The sequence below is a fragment of the Fragaria vesca genome, linkage group LG1 (assembly GCF_000184155.1).
Source record: "Fragaria vesca subsp. vesca linkage group LG1, FraVesHawaii_1.0, whole genome shotgun sequence".
In the NCBI taxonomy this organism is placed as follows: Eukaryota; Viridiplantae; Streptophyta; class Magnoliopsida; order Rosales; family Rosaceae; genus Fragaria; species Fragaria vesca.
Window position 1 is genome coordinate 6,224,957 of NC_020491.1, and position 14,168 is coordinate 6,239,124.

General features: G+C 38.6%; 1 protein-coding gene across 1 annotated transcript; it reads left to right on the forward strand.

The window, feature by feature from the left end:
• Nucleotides 1–6,980: 6,980 nt before the first annotated feature.
• LOC101302306 (cytokinin dehydrogenase 3-like) lies at nt 6,981–9,599 on the forward strand. The gene is made up of 5 exons (XM_004288904.1): nt 6,981–7,560; nt 8,043–8,170; nt 8,562–8,840; nt 8,939–9,207; nt 9,302–9,599. The coding sequence occupies exons 1-5, from the start codon at nt 6,981–6,983 to the stop codon at nt 9,597–9,599; spliced, it is 1,554 nt and encodes a 517-aa protein (XP_004288952.1).
• The last annotated feature ends 4,569 nt before the right edge of the window (nt 9,600–14,168 follow it).

Sequence of the window (14,168 nt, forward strand, 5' to 3'; positions counted from 1 at the left end):
CCCCCCCCCCCCTCCCCCCCCCTCCCCTCCTCTCTCTCTCTCTCTATTATCACTACTGTTTCCTAAAGAACCTCCGTAATACGAGACAGTGTCAAAGTACTGTGGCTATCCTCCTCGATCATTACCTAAGTTCACAATGCCATGTACTCGCATGTGTGCACAAACCTAATCGATCACCTTCTTCTTCTTCTTTAGTTCAAGGATCATGCATGAAGATATTTCGTCGACCAACCACTTCTATTGGCACTGGAAAGAGTTGCATTGCTAATCTTGAACTCTAACAATGAATTTATTCTCAACTACTCGATCTGTACGTGTGATTAACTTCACAATCTTGAACCACATGCAGGTACAAATGACCTGTATGTATCGAGTTACACAAGAAAACAACGACCTGAATACGAGAGCTTTGTAGTTTGTACGTACTATACATGTATAACAGCTCACTTCATTCTCAACTCCATGCATGAGATCGATTAGCTTAACAGTCTTGACCACACGTACAATGACTTGGATTGAGTTGTATCACAACAAAACAGTTACAGCTATCGCATCAAGCTTAGCTATATATGGATAGTATTTTTTTATTTTTTTGGGTCTGAAACATACTTATATTAAGCCACCAAGGCAAAGAAGAATACAACAGGAATATGTTGAGATATCAATCCCACATCAGAAATATGAAACTTTGCCTGTGGATTTATAAGGGTTTGGGCAACTCTATCTATCACCAATTGATTTTGGATGTGAACTCAAGACTACTTTATCATGATATCAGAGCGGGTTACCCACGTCCACGTGTGAAACCCAATGACCACACGTACTCCACGTCATCCAAATATTGTCCACGTGTTAGGCTTGAAAATTCACCAACCTGCGGGGACGTGTTGAGTTATTAATCCCACATCGGGAATATGAGACATTGTCTGTGGATTTATAAGGGTTTGGGCAACTTTCAACCATTGCCAATTGGTTTCAAAACAACTAAAAAAAAGAAAAGCACAATAGTAACCATTACAAAACAGTAACATCAACCGGTGGACCAGGGAGTCCATTATTTCTCATAACAGAAACAATAGAAGAAGGGGGCTTGTTGGTCCAATCCGAAGAGCACTTCTTCAATTTGTCTAATTTAATTTGCTGCACGATTAGCTTCTCTTGGAATCCAATTCCAGCACACCGAGTTAAACATAAAGAGCAGATTGTTTATCCTCAATAATAAGGGGGATATCCTCCAGTTGTGCGTAGCATTCGAGTCTCTTAGCGCCTTTTCCATAGACTCATGAGAGTCGCATTCTAGACTTATGCCCTTCAAGTTGTGGTGTGCAGCAAGCAAAATACCATGTAGCACCGCATCTGTTTCAGCTTCCTCAACAGAGTTATGAGAAGCAAAAATACTAGCTCCAGCCAGTGGGAGGGGACCAACCAGAATTCATATGTTGTCACACCCCAGGATCCATTCCGCCGTAACACGATATTGTCCGTTTTGGGCCCACCGGCCCTCACGGTTTTGTTTCCGGCAGCTCAAGAGTAGCTTCCCAGTAGGTCACCCATCCTGGGATTGCTCTAGCATCAACATGCTTAACCTCGGAGTACCTATCCCCTCCGAAGCCGCTGAGCCACCAAAATGCCTCGTGTTAGATTGGAGGTGGGCATGTACATATACAGCACATAACCCCTCTCTGTTTGGCCGATGTGGGATATTACAATCCACCCCCCTTGGGAGTCCGACGCCCTCGTCGGCACACTCGCACCACACGGCAGAGTGGCTATGATACCATTTGTCACACCCTAGGACCCATTCCGCCGTAACACGATATTATCTGCTTTGGGCCCACCGACCCTCACGATTTTGTTTCCAGTAGCTCAGGAGCAGCTTCCCAGTAGGTCACCCATCATGGGATTGCTCTAACATCAACATGCTTAACCTCGGAGTACTCATCCCCTCAGAAGTCGCTGAGCCACCAAAAGACCTCGTGTTAGATTGAAGGTGGGCATGTACATATACAGCACATAATCCCTCTCCGTTTGGCCGATGTGGGATATTACAATCCACCCCCCTTAGGAGTCCGACGCCCTCATCGGTACACTCGCACCACATGGCAGAGTGTCTCTGATACTATTGAAACACCCCAAAAAATAATACCCGAATAAAAAAATTACCTTTTACTAGCTAAAATTTACTATTTTTACCGTCGTCGTAACTTTCTCCTACGAATAATCCTCCGCACATAATCGTCCCCGAAATTCCTCTAGGGACTAATTAAACTATTAACTCAATGACGGAGACGGTAAAATTCTTATTATAATTAAGCTAGTAAATAAGGTAAAAATATAAGGGTCGGGATGTGACATACGTTACACTACAAATCATCCTATATATGGATAGTATGTGATCGACATATATAGTATGTAACACTGTGTGGATCCCTATAGAGATTTTCAATATCTCAGTAATTAAGAACCCTCTCATAATCTCATATACACATTACACACACACATCATATATATGATGAAGAAGCGTACGGCCCCCGATGACATCGAGCATTGCCATTTCGCTGTTAGAACAGATACTCTAAATCTTGAGAATTAGATATCCCTTTTTTCAAAGTCCACAATTTGACAAACTTGATTTGTATAGTTCAGATTCATATAAATGTAGCGGGACAAGTACGTTATATATTTGGTGAAATATAGTTGTCACCAAACATAGCTAGCTAGTTTGTCAGAATGAGAGATTTTGTACGAAGATATAATGTGCATGAGAGATTCGGCTACGATTCTCAAACTTAATCGCATCACGGGTAAATGTGAGAAGTAAACCCTATTACCATTTCTAGTTTCCATCCAACTACAGAATCCCGAAACGGATATGGGTCCATTTTCTGAATATACCTTTTTCCTTCTCGGCCCCTCTCTCTCTCTCTCTCTCTCATCACTACTGTTTCCTAAAGAACCTCCATAATACGAGACAGTATCAAAATACTGGGGCTATCCTGCAATTTTGCTCATGATCGATGTGGGTTCGTTTTGTCAAGCTAGCTTTACACACAAGCTTAATTTCCTCCTCGATCATTACCTAAGTGCACAATGCCATGTACTCGCATGTGTGCACAAACCTAATCGATCACCTTCTTCTTCTTCTTTAGTTCCAGGATCATGATGATATTTCGTCGACCAACCATTTCTATCGGCACTGGAAAGAGTTGCATTGCTAATCTTGAACTCTAGCAATGGATTTACTCTCAACTACTCGACCTGTACGTGAGATCAACTTCTCAATCTTGAACCACACGTACAAATGACCTGTATGTATCGAGTTACACAATAAAACAACGAAAATACGAGAGCTTTGTAGTTTGTACGTACTCTACATGGATAACAGCTCACTTGATTCTCAACTCCATGCATGAGATCGATTAGCTTCACAGTCTTGACCAAAGGTACAATGACTTGGATTGAGTTGCATCACAACAAAACAGTTACAGCTAGCGCATCAAGGCTCAAGCTTTGTAGTTTCTACTATACATCGATCACTTTACAGCATATATCCAGCTCGATCGACTTTCACATTTGCAAACGGAGTATGATCGCAGCAGTACGAGAGGGCTTGCTGCTAGCTACCTTAACTATATGGATAGTATGTGTCTATGTGATCGACATAGTATGTAACAGTGGAGATCCCTATAGAGATTTCCAATATCTCAGATAATCAAGAACCCTCTCATAGTCTCATACACACATCACACACACACATCAAATGAAGAAGCGTACGATGACATCGAGAAACTCAGTGTATACTGCATTGCCATTTCGCTGTTAGAACAGATACTCTAAATCTTGAGAATTGAAGATATCCCTTTTTTCAAAGTCCACAATTTGACAAACTTGATTTGTATAGTTCAGATTCATACATATGTAGCGGGACAAGTACGTACGCATCAAATACGTTATATATTTGGTGAAATATAGTTGTCACCAAACATATATAGCTAGCTAGTTTGTCAGGGTCATTACAGATGTTCAAGGTTTAGATTTTTTGACCTGGATCAACTTCCATGAATATATATGAAGCTGCTTCCTCATCGATAATTAAGTTAATTAGATTTAGCTCAACCCTGACGTCATGCATGACGCATACACAACGCTATGTACGTACCTCAACTACTACTAGTATAAACGATGGATAAACTGTAATACCTAGAGAGGATCTCCCACGGATTTGGGGGTGATGCGAATTGGTGTTCATAAGCTCGGTCAAGTCAAAATCCCACCTAATTTAGGTTTTCCCTAACTATTGAGAAGAAGAAGAGAGTACTCGATCTATAAGTTTATTAAGTTTCCCACACTAGGGTGTGTGTGTGTACAAGTACTCGATTTATGTATTGTGGTCTAATGGTCTTATCGAAGAAAGAAGAAGAAGAAGAACAAGAGAGTACTCGATCTATACATATTACTTGCTTCGATTCCATTTGTTTTATAATCCTGCAATGATTCAGATTGTTTCCAAAGTCACCATTAGATTTAAATAGTGTGCGTTTGCCTTCTAGCTAGGGTACGTAGTAGATATATACTTATTCATAAGGTATTTTAATTAGGCTGATCATCTATGTTCCAAATCAAAGAGAATATAAACTCAAATAATACAATCAACCTTTTCTGCCATTTTTCCCCTTATTTTTTTGTTAGGTGTAAGACCTAACTATCACTGTTTGGGCATGAGAATGAGTATATGACAGCTTTGCTTTCACGATTCTAAGATCTTGCTTTCAATACGGTAAGCTAATTAACTTGACGACCTATATATATATATATATCCACTTTCACTTATATGTACATATATCACACACACATGTACATTATATATCAAGATTTGAAAAATCGTTAGGCGTTTCCCAAGACAGAGGGCAGCCTTGGAGCGTCTAGATGCCGCTAGACGAGTAGACGGGAAAGACGGTCTTGTTTTAAAACACTTAATTATTGTGTGTATGTATCAACTAATATATATTCCAATAATATACAATATATTCTATATATTTTCTAATTAGTTATAACATTCGGCAAGTAGCTTCATCAGGGATGATTTTAGGTTAAGCATCAAATTAAGCATGGTGCGCATGCATTGGTAAACATTACATTCTTAATAATAGGGTATATTGTAGTACGTACAATTTCTTAATAATAGGGTAATATTATAGTACGTACAGATTATTCTGAGTGAATTATGCTAATATAGAGCATAATCTGTACTTGTGAGATCTTTGGGTCAAAGATTAATATGTTGATTAATATTGATCGATCTATATGTATTTGTTAATCATAATCGACCTTTGCTTAAGACATGGAAAAATCTCTGGCTACATATAAGTACAACCTGACCCACCCAAAAAAAAAAACAATTCCATAAGTACAAAACAGAACATAGTTAATAAATCACTACCAGACGGTTCGTTCTTATATATATAATAGGTGTGTTTTCTGTTGCAATGAAGCATCAACATGATAAACTTGTACGCCATGAAAGAACTAACTAAACATGCAGCGTCAAAATGCCACCAGAATTAATACTAACAGATTCTCTCTGTGTGCATGGCATGATGTTGTTTTCTTGCTATATTTTTATGCATGCATGCAACGCACTCAAAACTTCTTTATTAGACACTGATGTTCCTTCTGTGAATCCCATCTAATCTTAATAAGCTTAATCGTTTTATTTTGTTCATTGAAATGCCTTAGTTTCCTTGAGAGTCCAAGTGAAAGAGGTATATTTGCTTGTAGTTTTCTAAGTTATGCAGAATATGTTTGACCCTCTCACTTAGAATGTGAAACAAATCTTGATATATGCATGCTTCAGTGATTACAAGTATGTACCACTATCACAATATGAAACAAAGATCACACATCTTATGTGGGCAATATAGGTGTTGCAATTTCCCGTAAATGTGGCAAATGAGGGTGTTAGTGAAAAATAAAGGAAAATTGCCACATATATATGAGATTTTATGGGATTGCAATACCCCTATTGTCCATATAAGATGTGTGGCATATTATGGTAGTGTACATTGAAGGTCATGTACAAAATTATTGAAGGTCATGATGCATGGTTGTTAAACTGAATCTATTACATGAACTTTGCTTTCCATTTTATTATCTGATTCGCTGTGAACATGTGCTTACGCAACTGAAACAAAATGGCAATTTTCCAAGTGACGTACGTATGGAAAAAACAACGAGCTAGCTGGTAATTATATCACCACTGACTTTAACCCATAACTTGTAGTTGTAGATTCACACAACAAATCTTGGATTGAAGAAAAATCTCGTATACTGTCTCCCACAATTTTTGTCCTACAAAATTCGTTCCATGAACCTCAAAATCCAACCGAATCTTTAAGATCCTTTTCATGATGACCACATTTTTTGACCATGCATATCCTCCATCCAATTTTTAGAAAATTAGAAAACAAAGACCTTTGAATAACAATCTAGACACACAAATATGAACATTGACCCAACTTGACGTACCATTGACCTAGAGAGCATCACAATCGATCAGACGGCTAAAATGAATCCCACACCTCCAAATTTGGCCAGATTTGATAGAGCTAAACAAGCTGCTAGCTAGAGTAACCATTCTGTGGATTGCTGAGAATCTTCGTGATGATCACACATGGCTTTTGCATTCAAATTTCCAAAGATCGATTGCACGAGTAATTCATGACGACATCAGAAGGAAAAGAAAAAAAAGAAGAGAGAGAGAGAGAAATAAATGATGAATCCAATCCTGTACTTTGCGTATCTTTGAAAAACCACTACGTGTTGAAGCTTAAACGCCAAAGATTGCATTCTCTGCCAATGCAAGATTTTCACCCTCGGTTCTCATGCAGCTTTATTTCCCCTCCCCCTATATATACCTCTCTCTTTCTTCATCCCTTTATCTCCTGCCTGCCTCCCTTCTCTGCCTCTTTTTCTCATCTTCCATGGCTGAGAATTCTTCCTTATTCCTAACATACCTCATAGCCTTGTTCATCATGAGCCGCCTCATCTCCACCGTTGGCTACCGTCTCCGTGACGACCACGAAGCCATTAGACTAGCTTCCACTGACTACGGCCACATCCACAGCGAAAACCCTGCCGCCGTTCTCTACCCTTCTTCCATACACGACATTTCGTCACTCATCAAGTTCGCCAACAATGTCTCCGTGCCGTTTGGCGTGGCCGCGAAAGGCCAGGGCCACTCAACACGGGGACAGGCCATGGCTCGTAATGGAGTCGTGGTCGAAATGTCGTCGTTACGAAACCAACACGGCTCCTCCGGAATCGAAGTGGTTTCGACAACCAGCAAAGACGACGTGACGGTTTACTACGCGGACGTCGGAGGCGAGCAGCTCTGGGTCGATGTTCTGCATGCCACATTAGAACATGGGCTGTCGCCGGTGACGTGGACGGACTACTTGTACCTGACCGTCGGAGGGACGCTGTCGAACGCCGGAATCGGCGGACAGACGTTTCGGTTCGGCCCTCAGATCAGCAATGTCTACGAAATGGATGTTGTCACTGGTATGATTTAGCTATCTGTGCCATGATTCGATTAGTACTAATCATTTGTGCATATTAGAATTAATACTCACTGAAATAGTATTCTGGTTCATCTGGGGGATCGATTAGAGTGATGACAACCTTGTTTGTAAGAATACAAAATAGTTGTTGACAAGCATAAATAATCAAACCCAGTTGTTTGAAGATGGTTTCACTGAGGTCCCACGCGTTTGGGATCGAAGAAAATCTTAGAATTTTGTTGGTTCAGGCAAGCTGATCATGATCATAACCGCGGTACGAAACTAGTCCCTCTAAATTTGTTAATTAATCACTAATTAATCATGATTAATTAACAAGTGGGTTGTTATTATCAACCTACTTGATTATGTTGGCTGGAGTTTATATATATTCCCAGCACTACTACTGGTCTCGTATTCATGGTATTATAGCTCTGCTTTTAGAGTTTGTGATTATAACTGGCTAGGGTTTTGTGTTTCTTTCAGGAGAAGGGGATTTTGTGACTTGCTCCCCAAACAACAACGCAGAGCTTTTCTATGGGGTTCTTGGAGGGCTAGGTCAGTTTGGGGTTATATCCAGAGCCAGAATTGCACTAGAGCCAGCACCAACAAGGGTACGTACGCATATTTTTATATTCTGCGCAGGCATTAGGCATAGGTAAATTGACTTGGACCTTTGTCTTTGTGATTAAACTAATCGTTCATAGTTGATTAAGTACACTAATGCGTGACAAGTTTGCCATGTTCAAAGCCACAACCTAATATAAAAGTGACTTAATCTATGTCACTTAAACGTGAACATCTCAGCCATCACACAAGGACTCTTCTTCTTCTGCTTCTTCTATTCCTTTCTTGCCCGACTTTTCTTATTTTCTTGGGGTCGGACCCCATGAACGGCGACCCCTTTATAATTTGGTCCTTTAAACTTAAGGGAGTTTGATTAAAGTTTTTGTTATATGTCACTTTCCACTAAATTTGCTGAATATATTTTGGTCGATCTTGCAGGTCAAGTGGGTGCGAATGCTTTACAGTGACTTCTCTGCGTTTTCCAGAGACCAAGAACGTTTAATCTCAATCAATGGGAGACAACAAAGCAATGCCCTCGATTATATAGAAGGCTCACTACTAATTAACCAGGGTCCCCCGAATAACTGGAGGGCTTCCTCATTTTTCCCTCAATCCTCACACAAAAAAATTATCTCCAGAGTAAACAAACATGGCATCATATATTGCCTCGAAGTCGTCAAATATTACGATCATCAAACTGAATCCACTGTGGACAAGGTAACCATATATTCTACCATTACAGTAATCGTTGAAAAATTACACAAGAAAAAAAGGACAAAATGGATCTAATATTTTGAACAATTTTTCTTTTGTAGGAGGTCCAAAATCTATTGAACGGGTTAAACTATCTTCCTGGTTTTAAGTTTGAAAATGATGCGTCGTATGTCGAATTTCTGAATCGAGTTCGAAGCGGAGAGCTGAAGCTTCAGTCAGAAGGACAATGGGATGTTCCTCATCCATGGCTTAATCTCTTTATTCCAAAGAGTCGCATCGCGGACTTTGATCAAGGAGTGTTCAGGGACATTGTTCTGAAGAGAAATATTACCACTGGACCTGTCCTCGTTTATCCCATGAACAGAAGCAAGTAAGATTACCTTTCTTAATTTTCACCATTTAACGATAAATAAAACATTTTGATGAACAAAATAGTTAATCTTCTGAAACTAATTGAAATGCAGGTGGAATGAGAAAATGTCGGCAGTTGTACCCGAAGAAGATGTGTTTTACACCATAGGATTTTTGCATGCAACTGGGTTTGATGAATGGAAGGCATTTGATGAGCAGAACAAAGAGATATTAGAGTTTTGTGTTAAGGCTGGTATTGATGTTAAGCAGTATCTTCCAGACCACAAAACACAGCAAGGTTGGATGAAGCATTTTGGCTCGAAGTGGAAAACCTTCGAGAAAAGGAAAGCACTATTTGATCCCAAGAGAATACTTTCCCCTGGACAAAGAATTTTTCAGATTCAAGCATAAATCAGGCCAAGCATGTCTTGTAGAGCTAGCTAGCTAGAGTAATTTATTTATGTGTTAATTTTGAGCAATATTAGTTTAATGTATGTAGACGCAGATTAATAATGTAATATAAGTTACCAGGAATCTCATTTGCACAAAATCTTGTTTGGCTTCTCTCTTTGCAGATTGATAATAATATAAGGTACGGTACCTGTCTTCGTGAACTTATTAGCAGTGTAAAATATGAAACTAATTAAAATGACATGGGGTAAATCTGCAATCGATCTCTATGTTAATTGTTTCACCATACTAATGACAACTTCATTTACCTTATGAATCTCGATTTACCTATACTGATGGTGAAGAATAATCAGTCTAACAATAATTGAAGACTGTAGTCAATTTTGGATATGAAGTTGGCTGGCCAGCACCCATGCATGTTCTTGATTACTATGTTAGATTCTGTCAAGTATAACATACGCATATAATAGAGGTTGGCCCGGCACCCATTTTAACTTCAAGTTCTGAATGATGCAGAAAGTTTATTAGCATAAGAAAGGAAATTTTTTGGTCTTCTTCTTCACTACATGACCATGGATAAGACAGTGCATGCTTATATATTTCAACCCTACATATATATTCCGACCTACATAATCAACCACCACAGGACCACTCTAGTATTCATACACTGTTCAATATAATCATCCTCTTATAGTATAGCTCATCATCCCGTGATTAGATGAAAACAAACAGTGATTAATTAAGTAGTCTGGGTTAATTTGCTACTTTGTTTTATTAGTCTATAGTAGGGGATGAAATAGCATCAAATTTTTTCACAATATTTGATATGATTGAAGCTAGAGCTCTGATGAGTCTCTGATCTGATTAGAGGAGGGTAGGCAATTAGGGTTTTCAAATTAGGGTTTCCAAAAGACATATCGCTGGATTCTGGGAATAAAGCACAAAGAATATAGATAGACATTGAGCATGCAGCACTCAGCAGATCGAATTAAACAGAAGCAGAAACAGAAGCAGCTATAGCAACCACAGAATTTTGATACGATCAGCAGCAACCAATTCCTTGCTTCCTGCTTAAACTAATGAATGTGTTTCTCTTACTGTTGCAATATCCAGACAGGAGAATTAGGAGAAAAGCACTTTTGGTTTGCTTAAGCAGAAAAGCGCTTTTGGATGTAGTTAGTTCGCTTAGCACTTGAGTTGAGTAAGATACACTGTCAAGACAGAAAGTACCGTTTTCGGAAATAGGGACACCGTCCTTTGCCTTTTAAGAATTGCACGTTCTCGCAAAAGACAAAGGAGAAAACAATGGTTCTATAGTTTCCTTTTTACTCTAGGGAAGCAATTATATCTGTCTTCAAAAGTCTTGAAAATTATGTGTGTTCGGTTTACATCTCTATCTCGACACCATGATCGAATGTAAAACTTGGCCTCTGTTTGACGAAGAATAACTCTAAGGGATCACACGTAACAAGATGTTAAAAGATATACGAGAAAAAAATAAATATATTTAAGAACTCAAACAAATGACGTGTTTGATTAGTTACATATAATGAAACATAGCCCTTAAATTGACATATACGTAGCACCGCAGAGTAGACTCCGACTTCCATCGAGAATTTACTGCAGTCAAGTTGTTTCTGTACAGGGTCGGTCCTGAAAGATCCAAGGCCCAGTGTGGGAAAAATAAATGTGCCCCTTATATAATTTTTTTCGGGGTTTCGAACCTACCCAAATGCACATGAAATTTTTTATTGATATGCTAAAAGATGGTACAATGGGGGGGGGGGGGGACATAAAACCAATACCCCTTAAAAGATAAAAAAAATTAAAAGGATTACAATGACAAACCAAAGAGAAATCTAAGCTGAAACTAAGTACCTCCTAGTGCTTTTCTTGTATGATCACCTTGACTGAGAGTAGACCATCCCATGACATATTCACACCATGCTCCTTGTTTCTGGAATTATAAAGAACAAATACATGAGAATAAACGAAACAAACCAGATAACCACGAAGACAAGAATAAGTATCAACCTGCAACTCTTGTACCTGCATAAAGATCACATATAAACCACATCTCATCTGAAATGACTTCTTCTTGCATTTTTAGAAGCAAAATCATCAACTATATGTTCAACATCAATAGCTTTCAACATATTCTTTTCAATACTCAATATTGCTAATCCATTCAACCTATCTTGAGTCATAGTTGTCCGCAAATAAGATTTATCATCTTTTATTTTGAAAAACTCTTTTCTGCAGATGCCACGGTAATAGGTACAATGAAGTAATAGAATGTTGCTTTAAACTAAAAATTAAAATAAAGTAATAGAAAAATAGAACGTAGATAGTGAAGCATTGCTACCTTCAATTCTTTCTATCAAATCCAACTACCCAAGATCCGACGCACATTTCCAAATTCAAATCTTCTCTGCAAAAACATAAGAACAATTTCATATATAAATTTCATGTATCTCAAATGCATGATTTCAGAAAGGAAATATAAAATATATAAAAAAAAAGAAATTCGAAGCCACCTTTTTCAATGGCAAGACCCAAAAAGAAGAATTCAGAGTGGTGAAACTCAGAGGATCCTTATGTCCAATGACTACAATATTTAAAAACTGGATTGTGAGAGAGGAGATGTGAAATTAAGAGTGCGAAATTAAGAGAGGATGAAAAATTTCAAATGATCATGAACAATTTATAGAGAGAGTAGACAAAAGATTTTTGGTTCTGGAGAACATCAATCGCCAATCGAACTCCTTTATTGCTACAACAAATTTCTCCATAATTGATGTAACGGGTATTTGAATTGTAGAAGGAATCAGAAGATGAGAAGATTAAGAGTTGGAGAGAGAAGAAGAGATTGAAAGAAGATTTTTGTTGGAGAATGGAGAAATAAAGATGTAAAAAAGAGGAGAAGAGTTGAGCGACAATAGGGTTTTCCAAACCCTATAATTATGGTTTTATTTTTTTATTTTATATTAATGATAAGTATATATTAATTAATATAACAAATGAAAAAAAAAAAAAAAAATTGGGCCCTTTCAGCCTTGGGCTTGGTGCGTGGGCACTGTCTGCACTGGGCCAAGGCCGGGCCTGTTTCTGTACAATCCCGAATAGGGCCGTAGAAGCTGATGGCGTGTCCGTTAGGTGGTTAACTATCTTCCCGTTGACCCGCAGATACAAGGACGACCGGGGGCTTCCGGTCTTTCCTCCTCTGATGATTAAGTTAGTCTCTGTTTGCTGAATGTAATTATTAGAGCAGTTAATGTTACCTGACAAGCTGGTGGCTGGGCCATATTTATGGCCCAGAGTGAGTTCTCTTTACTCGAAAACTGATGTGGGACAACTGCCTTTACTGTTACTTCAAATACCCATGCCAGCTTCCTTGCCTTCTGAGACCGTTCCCGGCCCAATGCTGTCACCGAGGTCGGGCCAGGCCCATCCTACTCAGTGATGGGAGCCCTATGGCGGCCTCGGTTGTCTTGACCACGGTGGGGCGCCTACTGGTTTATGGGCTTGGAAAGTTGTTTTATACACAACCGACTACACAAGTAATAATATGTAGCTTCATTGCCCACAACAAGCAGCAAGCAGCTTGCCAAATTAACTACCTCAAACAATTTCCATTATATAATCTAGTTGCTGGCTGGCTAATAAGCCAATGATATTGTAACATAATGGTACTTATTAAAGCCAAGATTAGCTCATCTTTAAACATATATGAAACATCCCTCCTTTACTTTATTTTATTAACTCTAGCTTATATCACTGTAGAAGATTTTTGTCCTACTCAATTGCAGCTTGCAGGCAACTAGGAGACATAGAAAGGGCCTCCATCAACTTATGTGTTCTTTCCTGTCTTCATTGATACTTGCTAGACAAGATCCAGACATTCACACACACGGTGAATCATTAAGATCATGGAAAGTGCAAAGAGAGCATCTCATTCACTCATTGATTTATATGAGAGAATCCTCAAGTCATATGATGACATGCTCCCCCTTAGATTTGTGCAGCTGCACCACAAATAATATAAAATTATTCTTATCTCAACATAAACTAACAAAATAAAGGGCTCCATAGTCCATGAAAGCAACTCCACTGCCTTTTCCTCAGCAAGCAAACTGATGCATAATTCAATTCTTCTAGAATAGTATATATACATACATGCACCTAACAAATACGAGATGAGAGGAACATGTTATACATTGGATTAACATGTTATCAATCTAACACCATAATTTGAAGCTAACATGACCAAGGTTCTAAAACTCGCTACTCGGTAGTCGGTCGGCCGGCCGGTGAGTAGCGAGTAGAGGAGTACTCGGCCGAGTACTCGGGGAGTACTCGGCTTTTTATTATTTTAAAACATATAATCTAATATATAATGTCTAAAATAATAAAAATAGTCCATAAAATATTACAATATTTAAGAGATAATAATGTCTAAAAAATAAAAACAACCATTAGTCCATTACAATAACATAAGTAATAAAAGCAAACCAAATTCAATTCTTGCAAACAATCCCAAGCATATGTAACTATGCCTCAAATTCTTCT

Coding starts and splice junctions, on each gene's coding strand:
- LOC101302306 (XM_004288904.1), top strand. CDS start 6,981: ATGGCTGAGAATTCTTCCTTATTCCTAACATACCTCATAGCCTTGTTC. Junction 7,561..8,042: donor CGAAATGGATGTTGTCACTG/GTATGATTTAGC, acceptor TGTTTCTTTCAG/GAGAAGGGGATTTTGTGACT. Junction 8,841..8,938: donor CTGAATCCACTGTGGACAAG/GTAACCATATAT, acceptor TTTCTTTTGTAG/GAGGTCCAAAATCTATTGAA.